At 33.4% G+C, this 14,580-nt stretch overlaps 1 protein-coding gene across 1 annotated transcript in view; it reads left to right on the top strand.

Annotated features, from left to right (window-relative positions):
- BRINP3 (BMP/retinoic acid inducible neural specific 3) overlaps nucleotides 1-14,580 on the top strand; it is a 415,997-nt gene that overhangs the window by 189,606 nt on the left and 211,811 nt on the right. The window contains exon 3 of the mRNA XM_060011102.1: nucleotides 6,291-6,481. Coding sequence (XP_059867085.1) covers nucleotides 6,291-6,481 — 191 coding nt within the window. The remainder of the gene's footprint in view (nucleotides 1-6,290; nucleotides 6,482-14,580) is intronic.

Genomic DNA, 14,580 nt, shown 5'->3' with positions numbered 1-14,580 from the left:
CTCTCTCCTCAATTTAGAAAGTAATTCATTGACAGCATGTATGTATATTTTTTACATCAAAACTTTTGCTAACACCTCTTCAAAGGAGTGATTTAATTAAAAAATGGATAATAAATCTCTATTTTATATATATATATATATATATATATATATCTGCAAGGGTATAAGCATGTGGTACCGTTATAGTCCTATGAAATGAATTACCTTTGGGAATAATGACAGTAACTATGACAATTGAATTCTGTGGTATTTCCCTTAAAATTTCATTTAAACCCCTATTTATTAAACTACAGAAAATGATTTAAAGCTATAAGATAAAATTAAATCACTTTCAGTTATTTCATAGCCCTAAAAATTTAACATATTTTAAGAATTAAAAATATACATTAGTAGCCATAAACCAGACCATTCATTAAAAATTCTCAGTAACCCCACTCCAATCTTATATATTCAATAATATAGTCAAGAGGCTACAGCTACAATGAATTCTTGTTGCTTTACTGGGTTGGGCAATGTTTTGTTGCAATAATGCTAATTTGTCTTCTCCATTCTCCTCTGAATTTGGCGGCTCATTCAAAACACAATAGTCATTAATGATGCTTCTCAAAATCCTGCATGTAAACATTTCACAAATGTCATATTTGTGATTGTGCCTTTCTTCCATTTTTTTAAAATAGATTCATTCTTCTAAATTCCTAGCTTCACACCAAAATACCTCCCAAGCTTTAAGAGCCCTGCTACTGTTAAATTAAAAAAAAAAAAAAAACATATTAGTGTATTAAGGGGCAGGAGGGTGAAAGAGAGTGGATTCTTTACCCTGCCAACTGCTCAGCATTTAGCTGCTTTTAAAAAACTGCCTTCAGAGCTACAGCTATTCAGGTCATTAGGAACATTTCCCTTGTTCTGGCCAAATGGAAAACAGCATCATTTGTGAGACGTGGAAGTGCTACAGAAAGAACGTTAAAAGAGCCAATTTTATATATAACAGTTACACATAATAGAATTATGGGGGGATAGTATTGATTATTAATGGCATTTCTTAAGAACAGTATGACTTTACAGATGTAATTAGAAAGTTATTACTACTAAAGATTGGCAATTCAATTTATAATTCTTAGGCTGGATTTGTTCACAGATTAGTGCTTGGGTAATATATTTTGTTTTAATATTCTGTTGTGTCTGCAAGTGTTAATGAATATTGACAGAATTAAAATTGCAAGCCAACAAGTGTAGTATTGTGAAAAGTAATGTAATAAAAACTTTTAGGGCTTTACACAAACAACTTCATTTAGTGTTAAGTTAGCAGTTAAAGATAAGCCTTTTCAGCAAATGCGTCGTCTGATTTTATCAATATTTTTATGTTGCCTTTCCTTTGGTAGTGAGTCCAAAATATATAATATCAACAGTGGCAGATTCTGTATTTTTCAGGAACCAAGTATACATGTGTAATTTTAAAGAAATCATGGTAGTTAATATATTTCAAATATACTGAGTACATTTATGCATTCACACAGAATTTAAATACAAATAAGGAAGGTCAGTGGCAATGTGGCAATGATGTAACCGTTATTTAAATGGAATTTGTTGATGTCATTCTGGTTTTCCAACCTTTTTTATGAGATGTGTGGGGATAAAATTATAATATATATTGTTGTAGAAAAGTAAACATTACATGGACACGCATAAAAAATGATGCTTGCAAGTCAGAATTTTTAGCAGCAAACATATAACTCTAATCAACTAATGGAGGCTCCTTAGAGCCAAAAAAAACATTTTCAAAGCAATGTTCCAGCTGAACTGTTTACAGTCCATTTATGTGTTCCACAAACTAGTGGTGATTCTAAAGGGGCTGAGTTAAATTAAACTGATGATTGTGCTGATTTCATTTAAAGACTTCCAAAGGTTATGATGAGAAGATATTTACATTCTGTGAAGGCTTCAGGTAGAAGGCAGCATTTAGTTAGATACAACAATGTTCTTATTTAATATAAACATAATGCATCTGGATAGACTCCATAGATGCCTTTGGGTAAAATGCTCTCATTATGATAATCATACCAGACAGCATGTTTTCAATTCAGCACTCCATTGCTTTGTTTTTCCAAAATTTAATGAGTGCGTGGTCTAGTTCCAACTGAAGTAGATCTATTCTTAAGGAAGGGAAAAAAAACTGTGCCCATATGTTTCTAATTTATGTACAACCATTAGTTCCTTTTTGCCTTCTCAAGTTACCCTACAGTCAAAATACTCTACATCAGCCATGGTATACTAGATGACTTTGCTAGAAAGCAAGGAAATCAACTACTAACTCTGTAATCTTGGTAGATTTACATGGCAAGATCTCTTTTTTTAGTTCATGCTCTTGTTCATCCTAAGAAGCTGCAGGGGTAGTGGTTGAAGGATGGGAACTCGAATCATATTTGCTGATCAAAGTCCCAGGCTGAGGGTCCAGGCTAACCTACATGCTCACACTTTATTGGTCAAAGGAAGCTGCATGGCCACACGGGTAAATGCAATCATACCTGTGCCCAGGTAAGAGACACAATATTTGTATTCATATCTATGTCCACAGCTCATAGTGTGGTACTTAACTGTCCAGAGATGATTTCCTTTACTTAAAGTGCTCTTATCATCACTTCTCAGGATGATTTCTGTACTAACTAGGCTTTCACCAAAATATATGGAGATTATAACTGTGATCATATATCATTACAATATAAACCAAATGTGAGTGGAAATGAGAGATCTCAGTTCTCAAACCAACATTTTTTTTCTACTCAAATTATACTTTTGGGATATACACAATAGAAAGTAAAATATTTTACTTCATTCTTTATATGAAAATATTTAAAAAAAAACTAGGAGAAGAATTTTAGATGAAGCTCTGAAAATTAAGAAAACAATTTGCTATGGTTACTAACAATCCTGTTTTTTAAAATCCATTCATTCATTCAGTTAGTTAGTTGATTGGTTGATTTAGTTATAGTCTTAGTTTGGTGATACTTCCAAAGAGTTTGTCCTTTACTTTTGGTGTTGCATGACAGAGAGGATAAATTAACCAGATGGGGTGGCAAAGTGTTTTGTCCCAATGAAATGTCAAAAGGTGAATTGAGACCATAAACTTAATTGAGGTTAACATACTGTGGTAATAAAAAGCACCTGATAGATGAAGAAAGCTCCCTGGAAGGTTGTCCATAGTCTTAGGCTCTTTATAGCCTTCTGAAGTGTGTGAATATAAGGGAAGAGAAAACATATTCGAAGTGAGTTAGATTAGCAACATTTATATCAAGGAATTGGGCAGAGGGGTTGTGCTCAATAAGCTACTGGCCTACTTGTATTTTTGCACATAAAAATATTGTAAAGCCATTGAATTGCAATTTATTCATTCATATTATACTTCACTTAGTATAATTTTGGAACCCTTGAGGTCAGAGGTTTTCTTCTATTCATCTATATTACTACTAAGATATCTGGTAGTTATGACAATAAGTAGCAAACCATTAATAAATTTTCTTGTTAAATTAATGTTATAAACTGATTTCAGAAAATGATGTAAATTTGTTCTAGCTCTTTCATATTACATCCATTCTTTGTCAAATTTAAGAGGAACAAACTAAATAAAGTTGCAAATATTTCAAGTCAGAATAGATCATGGGTTGGTACTGATTGCAGGTTGGTATTATATATTTACAAATTGTTAAAAAAATAAGGGAGGCTAGAATGGCACTCTCCCAATATGTAGTTACCCACAGCCATCTAGCAAGAAATACTCAGCAGTTTAGAGAGAGTTTGTATGGGTTGTAAAATACCACCATTGATAATCTTCTTGGTTACTTAAGTCCAATTACTTCACTTAGCAACTCACATTTTAAGTTATGAAAATATACATATGAGTTTATAAATTTTGTAATTTAAACCATTGAAAAAGATATACCACAACTTTAGGTTCAAGCTATGTTACTATCCCTTGATAAAATTATAAAGTTTTTTCAGCAAATAAAAAAGTAAATATTTGAGGGAAAAGTTTGGAAATTAATGAGCAGCTATTATTTAGGTCATGGTTTAATAAACAACTTCTTAGAAGCATTGTATTACTATATACCTTATATTCACAAAATACTAAAACTTAAATATTTTATTTTAAATGCTCTCCTTCACAGTTTTGAATATGTATTTACATATGTATATTCTACATATATATCGAACACACACATGCACAAATACATTCAGGTAAATTTCTTACAAGATGAAAAGACAAAAAATTACTGATACCAATTAAGTTTGGAACAATAACAATGACATTCTTACTCTCTTCTGAGGAAATATGAAGTAATAAATCCAGTATAGTATCTCTAAAAGCCCAAGATTTAGTGAAAAGAGAGCACTTTGAGTAAATTTTCAAAACAACACACCAAATTACCTAATCAGTAGTTTTCTTCAAAGTGTGTTCCCCAGAATAGCAGTACTGGCATTGCTTGTTGAAAATGCAAACTCTTGACCCCACCCGAGGCCTCATGTATCAGAAACTCTGGGGTGGAGTTTCCAGGTGATTCTGATAGGTGCTGACATTTGAGAACCATTGGTAGAATAATACTATTCAAAACTGTTTGGATCAGCTGATTTGCAGAGGTAATAGCGAGAGTTTCTCAATGAAGGAAACACTAAGTTGACTTATTTTCAGGCCAAGGCCTTACCTAGATTCTTTAGTGAATCTTATCTTATAATTAACTTCCAAAAGACTGGATGGATTGTGTGGCTGCCAGATGTGTGTCACAGGAACAAGTTATTCATGGCAAGCGACTCTATCAGGGGCATGGTTCTTGGTCCTGGAAGTATTTACTGTTTTTCCTTATTCTGTGTAAATCTATTCGGTGCTTCCCCACATCTAGCCTCTTTTATTTTACCTTTAGAGACTGAGTATCAAATACCACCTCTCCAGAGTTGCCCTCTCAGGTCACTTAAAATAAAATAGGGCCATCCTGTCCACAGCCCTACGGCCCATCACAGCAGTCTGTTTGTGGTAGCTCTCAGCCCTTGTCACAATCTGGATGTTTTTAAAATTTAACTTAACATCTTTATTTTATTTATTTTTAAAACTTTCTCTAGAATGTGAACTCCATGCAGAGTCTGGTTCACAGATGTATCTATCATGCACCTTTTCGTGGTGCATTCCAGGAATTTTTTGGAGGCAAAAATATAAATAAGTATGGCAAGTATTTATACAATATTTAATCAACATTTTATTTGCTAAGTAGTAACAGTTAAATTACACACGTAGGAGTGTCTAAATCTAGTAGAGGGAAGTCTTCTCTGTGGAAGGTATTTGAGATTTTATCAGACTGCTCCTCAGAAAAAAATCTGTATGGTTGATATCAGGCAATCCAGTTCACCATAGTTATTTTCTAAATTATTATTAGGTTGACTTTAACTTAATATAAGTGTATACATTTTTTATACATAAATTTTTTATAATCATATTTGCTACTTCTCTAATTTGACCATATCCACCTTAAAAGTTATTTTGCATCTTGAGTAATTACTAATTAAGTTGAATTGGGGCTTCAAATTATGTTGTAAACAATAATTATTATAAAAAAAGTTTTTCTTTGGATCATATTTTAAAAAATTCTTCTACAGTGCCTTAGTATTCTTGAGGTTTGACAAGTTCCCACTCTAAAGTGAATAGAAAATTATCATTAATGATGAAAATAAATTTATTCTTTTTTCAATTTCCATTGGAAAATGGTAAAATATTACTTTAGTTTCCCTTTTAAAAAATAATTCTACATTAATATTCTATACATAATGAAATCTTTTGTTTGTTTGTTTGTGGTACGCGGGCCTCTCAGTGTTGTGGCCTCTCCCGTTGCGGAGCACAGGCTCCGGACGCGCAGGCTCAGCGGCCATGGCTCACGGGCCCAGCCGCTCCGCGGCATGTGGGATTCCCGGACCGGGGCACGAACCCGTGTCCCCTGCATCGGCAGGTGGACTCTCAACCACTGCGCCACCAGGGAAGCCCTGAAATCATTTTTCCTTTGGAAAAAAAATCAGTGGAGTCTGTTGCTTTAAGTGGTTTATTTTTCCTCTCCATGACTTGGTTTCAGGATATTCACTCCAGCTACATAAATTCTAAATATTGCTTCTCCTACTTACTCATAGCACATGAAGTATTATTACAAATAAGAATCATTGTAATGTAGTAACCCCAACGAAACTATCAAGTGAACTTTTCAAATGAAAACATTCAGATAGATTATGTATTTATGAATAAAAATAAATTTGCTTTTCAGGGAGTTTGGCCGCTGGAAAGTAAATAACCTTGCAGTTGAGAGAAGAAATTTCCTTGGCTCCCCTCTGCCTCTTGCCCCTGAATTCTTCCGCAACATAAGACTTTTGGGACGTCGACCTACCCTTCAGCAAATCACAGAAAACCTTATCAAGAAATATGGGACACATTTCTTGCTATCTGCTACTCTGGGAGGTACGACTCTTTGAAAATATTTGTGCCTGTGTGTGCTTGTGCATAAAACTGTATAAGTCAAGGAAAAGTCTTGATTCATCCAAATCACTGCAGTTTGAATAATCCTAAATTTTATTCATTAACTTTTAATCAAAACATTTATTGAGCTATTACTAAATATCTTGTATGGTGATCACAATGATGAGGTAGAGGATTTTCACTTAGTTTCTGCCTGAAAGCAATTTACAAACTAATAGCCTCTGTTAAATATAGGCATAGTTCTTACACTCTATAATGCAAGGTGATGAGCCGAATTTTATTTAAAAATTGAATAATAAGCAATCAGGTCACAGCTGGGACTTCAGGTTACAGAGAGCAGGAAAGGTCCCAAAGTAAATGTTGAAATTCTAAAATTACATTTTTTAGAGCTATTTTAACATTTCTGATTGTAGTTGATATATGATGTGAAGGGAGTAATAAATAAATATCAATGAAGATGCATGATATGAAAGTAGAGATTAATAATGTCACCCTCCTCAATGTGATGTAATACCATTAAATGTGTGTTTTATCATGGTGATGTATAATTCAGTATTTTGAATACATTAAATGATTTGGGGGGAGATAGTGTGTAATAGGAAGAAAATGACATTTTTCTAAAACTTATAAATACCCCAGAATTCTGTATATTTACTTTTGTGTAGGACTTTAAATAATGTCCAAACATTCCGTTTTAAATAGATCTTACTTTTTTCTATAATAGGAGCAGTGGACAAAATTGGATAGGAATCACCATGAAAACAGTGATTCCCTGCTCCCTTGTCAGTTTCTCAGTTAAGTTTACTGAAGCCGGGCAGGCTAGTTCACACCAATGGTGAGGTAGTGTGAAAATGCTCTTCATTTTCCCAGTCTTAGAGGATGTGTCTTTTTTTCCATTTACCTGCCAGTTCAGTCTGTCACCAAGTCACGTCAGTTTATTCCTCTAGAATATATCTCATATCCAACTCTTTCCTGACTTCCACCGCAGTGTCCCTACACCAAGTCACCACCATGTTTCTCTTAGAATATTCCTAAGGTCCATCCTTCACACAGATCTTTTAAACTTGAGTTGGGTCAAATCATTTTCTGTTTTAATTAAAACCTACAGTTAGCCAGTTGAAATGAAATCCAGATGTCTTTCTGTGGTTTCTTAAGGCACCACATGAATGCTCTGCCATTGGCTTTCATCTCAGACCTCATCTGTTCTCTCTCCTGATCATGCTCTATGTTTCAGCCACAAGGAAACTTCATATTTTTCTGCTCAAATGTTACTTTCTCAGAGAGACCTTTTCTAATCATCCTACCAGCAACAGTGCCCATAGACAACCAATATTCTCTACTACTTCATGATCTCACTCTGCATTCTTCATAGTATTTATTATTATGTGAAATTTTTTATTTTCTTGAAAACAGGAATCTTGCCTATATTTGTTACCAATTTACTCACGTAGTTATTGTGGATGGAAAATGTCTCCTGCCATATCAGTAAACAAAGCATGTTGCGGCCATCAGGCCAACAGCCACTGCAGCTGCCTCCGACTGTGCACCCTGAGGGGACTCAGGATGGAGAAAAGCAGGATAGTGGCCCTAGATAGCTAAGGTGCATATCAGAGGAATGATTTCAGTGAGCCCAGACTCTTGCATCTTCCCATAAATAGAAAAGCACTAAATTCATTAACTTGAGATGTCCGGTTTTCTTTAATTAACAGCAATCTTTTGATGTTCCACTACCTGCTTTTATTGCAAAACTCCTATATATCCTGGCTCAGCCCTTACTTCTTTGGAGCCATCCCTCAGAGCTCTCTGAGATGCTGTGTTTCGGGCTGAAGTCTTCCATTTTGTCTACCAAATAAAACTTAATTCTCAACTTTTAGGTTGTGAATTTTTTTCAGTCAACGTTATAGTAGTGCTTGGCACACAATAGGTTCTCATTACATACTTGTTAAATGAAAATAAGTGAAACTACACTTTGCTAGGAGGCTGAGGCTGCCCAGTCCACTAGATAAACATCAAAACTCTGAAATGGACAGAGGATAATTGAGATCTAATTCAGGAAGAAGACTGAATGAGAAAGAAAATCCATGGATCCAAAAAAGGTCAGTTAAACAAATAGATGCAGAATTGGAGAGAATCAGGATGAAAGGGAGAGCAGGAGAGCCAGGCATGGAGAGGGTGGAGAAAGAGAGATCCCTGGATAAGCCAAAGAAACAAGTCTGCCATGTAACCCTAAGGAATTAAAGGCAGAAGATGTAGGGGGTTCAAGAGGAGAGGAAAGGTTAGCAGTGAATATGCACTCTCTCTCCATTGCTTTCCTCCATAAATGAATAATACTAAAATAATGAGATAAAGAGATCAGACAAGCCTGGTGTTGAATCCTGGCTCCTTTTTTTGTTTTTTTTTAACCAATTGTGAGACTTTAAAAACTGTTAAGTAACTTCACTGATTTTTAGGGGGTTGTTTTAGTTGAAAGGGGGAGAGTAACACCTGTGTGACAAGGCCATGGGAAGATTAGTGTAAGTGTAGGAAAATGTCCTTGGCATAAACATGCCATGAATTAATGTTATTGCTATTGTTACTACAGCAGTATGGATAGCAAAACAATGACAAAATATTCCCATAATTGTGAAAACTGATTCTTTGAAAGCTGTGTCTATTTGGCTTAGTATTGACAATGATTATTAATGTAATAAAATCTGAAGTAAAAGTGAAAATTAAATTATTTCTATAACATCTCCTTTTAAAAAGTTCAGTGGTCTTGAAACACATCCTAGGTTTCGTTACCATTGTATCAACAATACAGAGTTCCCAGAAGAATTTCAGAACATGAAATGTATTCTTCAAACAAGAAAGGAAGGAAAGGACAAGGGGGAAGGCAGAAGAGATCAAAAGTACAGATGATTCTCAAGGACATTTTTGTTCCTTAGTAGCAAAATTACAGTGACATTTTGATTTATTTCATTGTTTCCGCATTATGAATGCCACACTGTTGTCTTAAAATAGTTTTTGTTTTGCATGTTTTTTGTTTGTTTTTATAAAGGGGGTTTATAAAAACCTTTGTGGTAAATCACTTCTTTGGGTTGATTAATAATGACAATACGCTTTCTCAAAATTGCTTTAGTTCAGTTATTTAAAAGTCTAGTTCAAGCAATTTCTTCAATGGTGGGGAGGGGGAAAGAATAGAATTGCCACTCTCACTTGCCTTCTAATCTCTGACCATTCTTTGGATGTATTGTTCCTGGTATTTTCTATTGGAATTCTCTTTTTGTCTTTAAATGTTACTTATATTTTCCTTCAGGAATCTCTCTGTTGGGTGATGTTAATAATTTAGCTAAAATGCATGAAATTAGTTAAGTAGCTTAAGGATATAAACTGTTTGCAATTAAAATATATACTAGGTTGATTTCAGGCAATTTTTAAATTATTGCTGTTGTAACTACACTGTCTTTTTTGTTGCTCTAAGTGTATTTTAATTTCATATGTTTTACCTGACTGAACATGAAATTGTATTACTCTATTTCTTAAAAAATTGAGATTGGTGGTATTTAACTTGAGCAAATTCTCTTTCTCTCTCCTTAATTGACCCAGATTGAGGAACAACTCTAATATTAACACACTGAGGGTGTCATGTATAGAAGCAAATATTTTTAACAAAAAGCCAGTTTTAAAAAAATTATTTTCTTATTTTTTATTTTTAATTGAAATATAGTTGATTTACAATGTTGTGTTAATTTCTGCTTTACAGTAAAGTAATTCAGTTATACATATATATATACATTTTTATACTCTTTTCCATTACGGTTTATCACAGAATATTGAATATAGTTCCCTGTGCTATGCAGTAGGACCTTGCTGTTTATCCAGTCTATACATACTACTTTGCATCTGAAAAAGCCAGTTATTTTATAAGTAGATGCCTCCTAAGTAACTAGATCTTCAACTAAATTTAAACATTTTTCAAAACAAGTTGAGTGCAAAATACTCTCTACCAGCATTAAAGCAGTGAAAAGGAAATAAATGAAAAATGTCTTTTTTTCCCAAGAGTTATTTAGTACATCATATTATTGACTTAGACATAAAACTTGGGATAGCATATTTGAAGCCTTTAATGGGATATTTTATGATAGATAAAGCCAGTGATTGAATTATCTTCCTATAGGGAAAAATAATTCATAAAAAACCTTCTTCAATATATATCACTTTCCCTATTTGTTTCATCTTATAGCTTCCAGACTATTTATCAATATAGTAATTTAGCTTGCTTCTATTTGGGATAATGATATCTAAACTCCATCACTGTTTAAAATCTAAAATAAGCTACTCAATTTAAAGAATCAATCTTGAAATAGATTGCACTCCTGGGGTATATTGATTTCTAGCTATGGAATATATTTCATGACTGTTTTTGTAATATATTTCATTATAATACAATATATGACAAACACTGAAATAAAAGTGTATCTTTTATTTCAGTGAATATAGAAATACAAAAAAATAATAAGTGAATGAAAACAAAGACCTTAAAATTGTTGGGCTTACTGAGCAGACAGAGGGTGTTTGCTAAAAGTACCAGATCAGGATTTTAGATCCATAGTAAAGGACAAAGGACTAAGGAAGATGAAAACCAAAAATTCATTTAAAAATTTATAAAAATGTTATAGCAAAATATTTATAGTAATTTTAAATGTGACCTCATCTTCACCTCCAGAATTACACAGACTTGTCTAATTAGTCCATAGGCCAAGCCCTCAGCCACTCACCGTCACATGAGAATGTGAACACCTCCTGGGTGAGACTTGGCTCTCTAAAGCTTAAGGCAGTGAGAAGCTGACGGAAACAGGTGCTCTGCTCTCCGGACAGCACATCCTAAAGAGGAAGAAGAGCAAAAGGCTGGGTTTCTCATGCCAGTCCCTTCCCGACACCCAGCTTGTCTGTCAGCTCACTACACCTCTGTGGGTGGAGTCAGGAATGTGGACACAGTGAGGACTTTGGAGGCAAAATAGCTTCTCTCCAAAGTACTCTTTTCCTGATAGAGATTTTTTTTTTTATTGGACCAAAATTCATTCTAGGAGCAACTGGATAATGTATTAAGATTTGTTCATTTACAACTTTAAAGAATATTTTTCATTCTCAGCAACATAAAAACAGTTCCATTTTCACCACTGGCTTTGAATGCATAGTTTTAAAGGCCATAATTAAATTTTTAGCAGAAAGAGTTACATTGTTTTTTTCACATGCAAGTTTGTTTTTGAAATTTTTTTCTGAAAGTGCTTCTTCTGAACATGTATCTGCGGTTACCATATTGCTCAACTTAAATATTTTGTCAGGTATTTAATTTTGTTAAATATAGAAAGTATTTTCTTCATTGTTGGAGTGAAAAAAATGCCTGATTGTGGTCCAGAGTAAAATTAACTTACTTAGGGCAATTATTTAAAATAACAAGTATTACCTCAGTGACTACATAGTATATAACTACATAGTATATAACTAACTATGCCTGCAAGGTAGTTTATTTAGTTTTATGATACATATTTTTTGTGTGTATATCTCTCAAAGAAAAAACAGAGGTAAGCTGGGGTATGGTAGAAAATTAGTTAGTTTTTTTCCCTATATTCTAGCATCCCTGTAAGTATAGGACTCCAAATATCCTTATTTAATTTCAGAAATACTCAATTCTCACTTTTTACTATGTGAATTACATTCTGTATAAAGTATTCACAGTTAGTTTTTAATTCTATGTCATGTACCATCTTCTTTCAAAATAGATTAACAGCTGTCTTTCTCATTTTCACTTTGTCTCTTCTTAGGAGGTACAAATCCTTTTAGTTTATCTGTAGTGTAATTTAAAGAAGTTAATCTGCCAAGATATGTATATATAATTTCTTAATTAAATATAAATAATTGAAGATACATGGAATGTATGCATTCCATTAGAATACATATTCTGTTGAAGAAAAAGAACTGAAAGGAAGAAAAGAACAATTTTCTGAAGCTTTATATTCCAGGGAATTATTAAAATAATGGTACTGCCATTACTGGTATTAAACCGAATATTTACTCATACTACTTAAGATTAATTATATCAGTTCATCTCTCTGTCTCTGTCCTTTCTCTCTTTCACTCTCTCATCGCTATCCCTATCTCTCATGTTTATCTGGTAAATAAAATGAAAACTTTGAAATTAAAATAATATTGTTAATTCACTTTTTATGGTTTATAAGGCAGCTGCTACTAAAGTGATTTGAGCCCATTTATAAAAATAATAAGATAACAAAGAAGATGAAATTAAAATTGCTATGTCAGTTGATCTTAATAATAGCGTTCTTGGCAACTAAGTCAAAAGATAAATGCTAAATTTTAGAATTTTGTAAATATGATTATGTACTTTCTTGTTCTTTGTAGCACTTTAATAGGACAGATAAATCACCTGTCCATTTATTTGACACACATGTACTGAGTTACCTATAAAAGTGCAAAGATTCACCACCTTCCTTAAAGGAACACACAGGTCACTGATAAAGACAGACATTTAAATTGGTAATAAATTTTACTGTGGTTTAGAGCCTCGTTACTTGAGTGTGGTCCATGATCCAACAGCATCAACATCACCTTGTAGCTTGTTAGAAATGCAGAATCTCAGATTCCATCCCTGATTAATGAATCAGAAACATGTTAACAAGATCTCCAGGTGATTTACATGCACATTAAGTTTGAACAGCACTATTTAGAGTATCTATATAAATTTAGAGAGTACTTAACTGTTCCAGAAATCTCGCTTCTGAGAATTAATTTTACCAAAACAATAGCAAGAGTCTGTAATTTTACATAACAAAATGTTCATTATAGCATTGTTTATAAGCAGCTCCAAAATAGAAGTACCTTAATTGTATTTCATTCAGGATGTATTCTGTTCCCTCTATCCTTGAACTGGAAATATATTTCCAGTTACTCTTCTTTCATGTCATCGTTCTATAGAGACTATTGTATCTGGGCAATTTCATTTAGAAATTTTTCAGACTTTTTAGGGGGGATAACTGTTAATAATCATAAGATCAGTTGTTTTCTTTTGGAATGTTTTGCAAAACATATTATGTTTCTTTGTCAAAGCTGTAGAAGGCTAGCTATTTCCTTCCAAAAATATCTTGCAGATGCCAATTGGTGTTAAGCCAACATGTCTGTTTTTTACTGTCTTTATATATTTGCCTCTGCTCCGTGTTAGAAGCCTATTTTTCTAGAATTTTTTCCCTTCTATATGTTTCTAAAACACCATTTTTTTCTACAACACTACGTTAGTGGAAAGATGCATGTCAGGATGTATACCTTTTAACACATTAAGCTAGGGAAGGATGATCATTAGTAGTGAGAGTAAAGTAAAACACTGTGAAAAGTGAAATAAAATTTCAAAAGGACAGTGATACTTAAAATATAGTAAAACTTAGGGAGTTTTTTAAGGGATAAAAAACACAATGAATAATATGATCTGTTATTACTAACAATAGGATAACATTTTTTAACTAAAACGATACATCAAAAGTAAAACTACAAACAATTACATTTAAGCTATATTTGCACTGGTTATTCCTGTGCAAAGAATTTCTACTCAAATAGCAGTTTTTGATAAGTAAAACTCACACAAAAGCAAAATAGACATTCACAATAAGATTTTCAGGTATAAGGAAGTTGAATGACCAGAAAGATATTTGCCATAAATGTACCTTTTTTTCCCTGGGTAGAACGGTACACATTACAGGTCAGGATACTAGTCCAATGACAGTAGCAATGATAAAATAAAATAAAATACAGCCGACATCCAAGAGTTAGCTTCCTTGCAGTTAAAAAAGAAATAACCTCGAATCTCAGTGCATTACAACTATAATGGTTGTGTCTCCCTGATATTACATGTTTTGACTGTGGATCCCCTGCGATTCTGCTCTGAGTGTTGTTGGCTCATTCTGGGAATAAAGATGAGGAAGGCCCTCTTCGGAACATGCTGTCCTCCTGGCAGAGGGCAAAAGCAAAAAAATGAGTGTAACTTTCTGATGCCTCTCAAAACCTATACTGAATCATGACATAGCTGGTTCGTA

This window comes from Delphinus delphis, chromosome 1 (assembly GCF_949987515.2).
Source record: "Delphinus delphis chromosome 1, mDelDel1.2, whole genome shotgun sequence".
NCBI lineage: Eukaryota > Metazoa > Chordata > Mammalia > Artiodactyla > Delphinidae > Delphinus > Delphinus delphis.
This window is presented reverse-complemented; position numbering and strand designations above follow the sequence as displayed.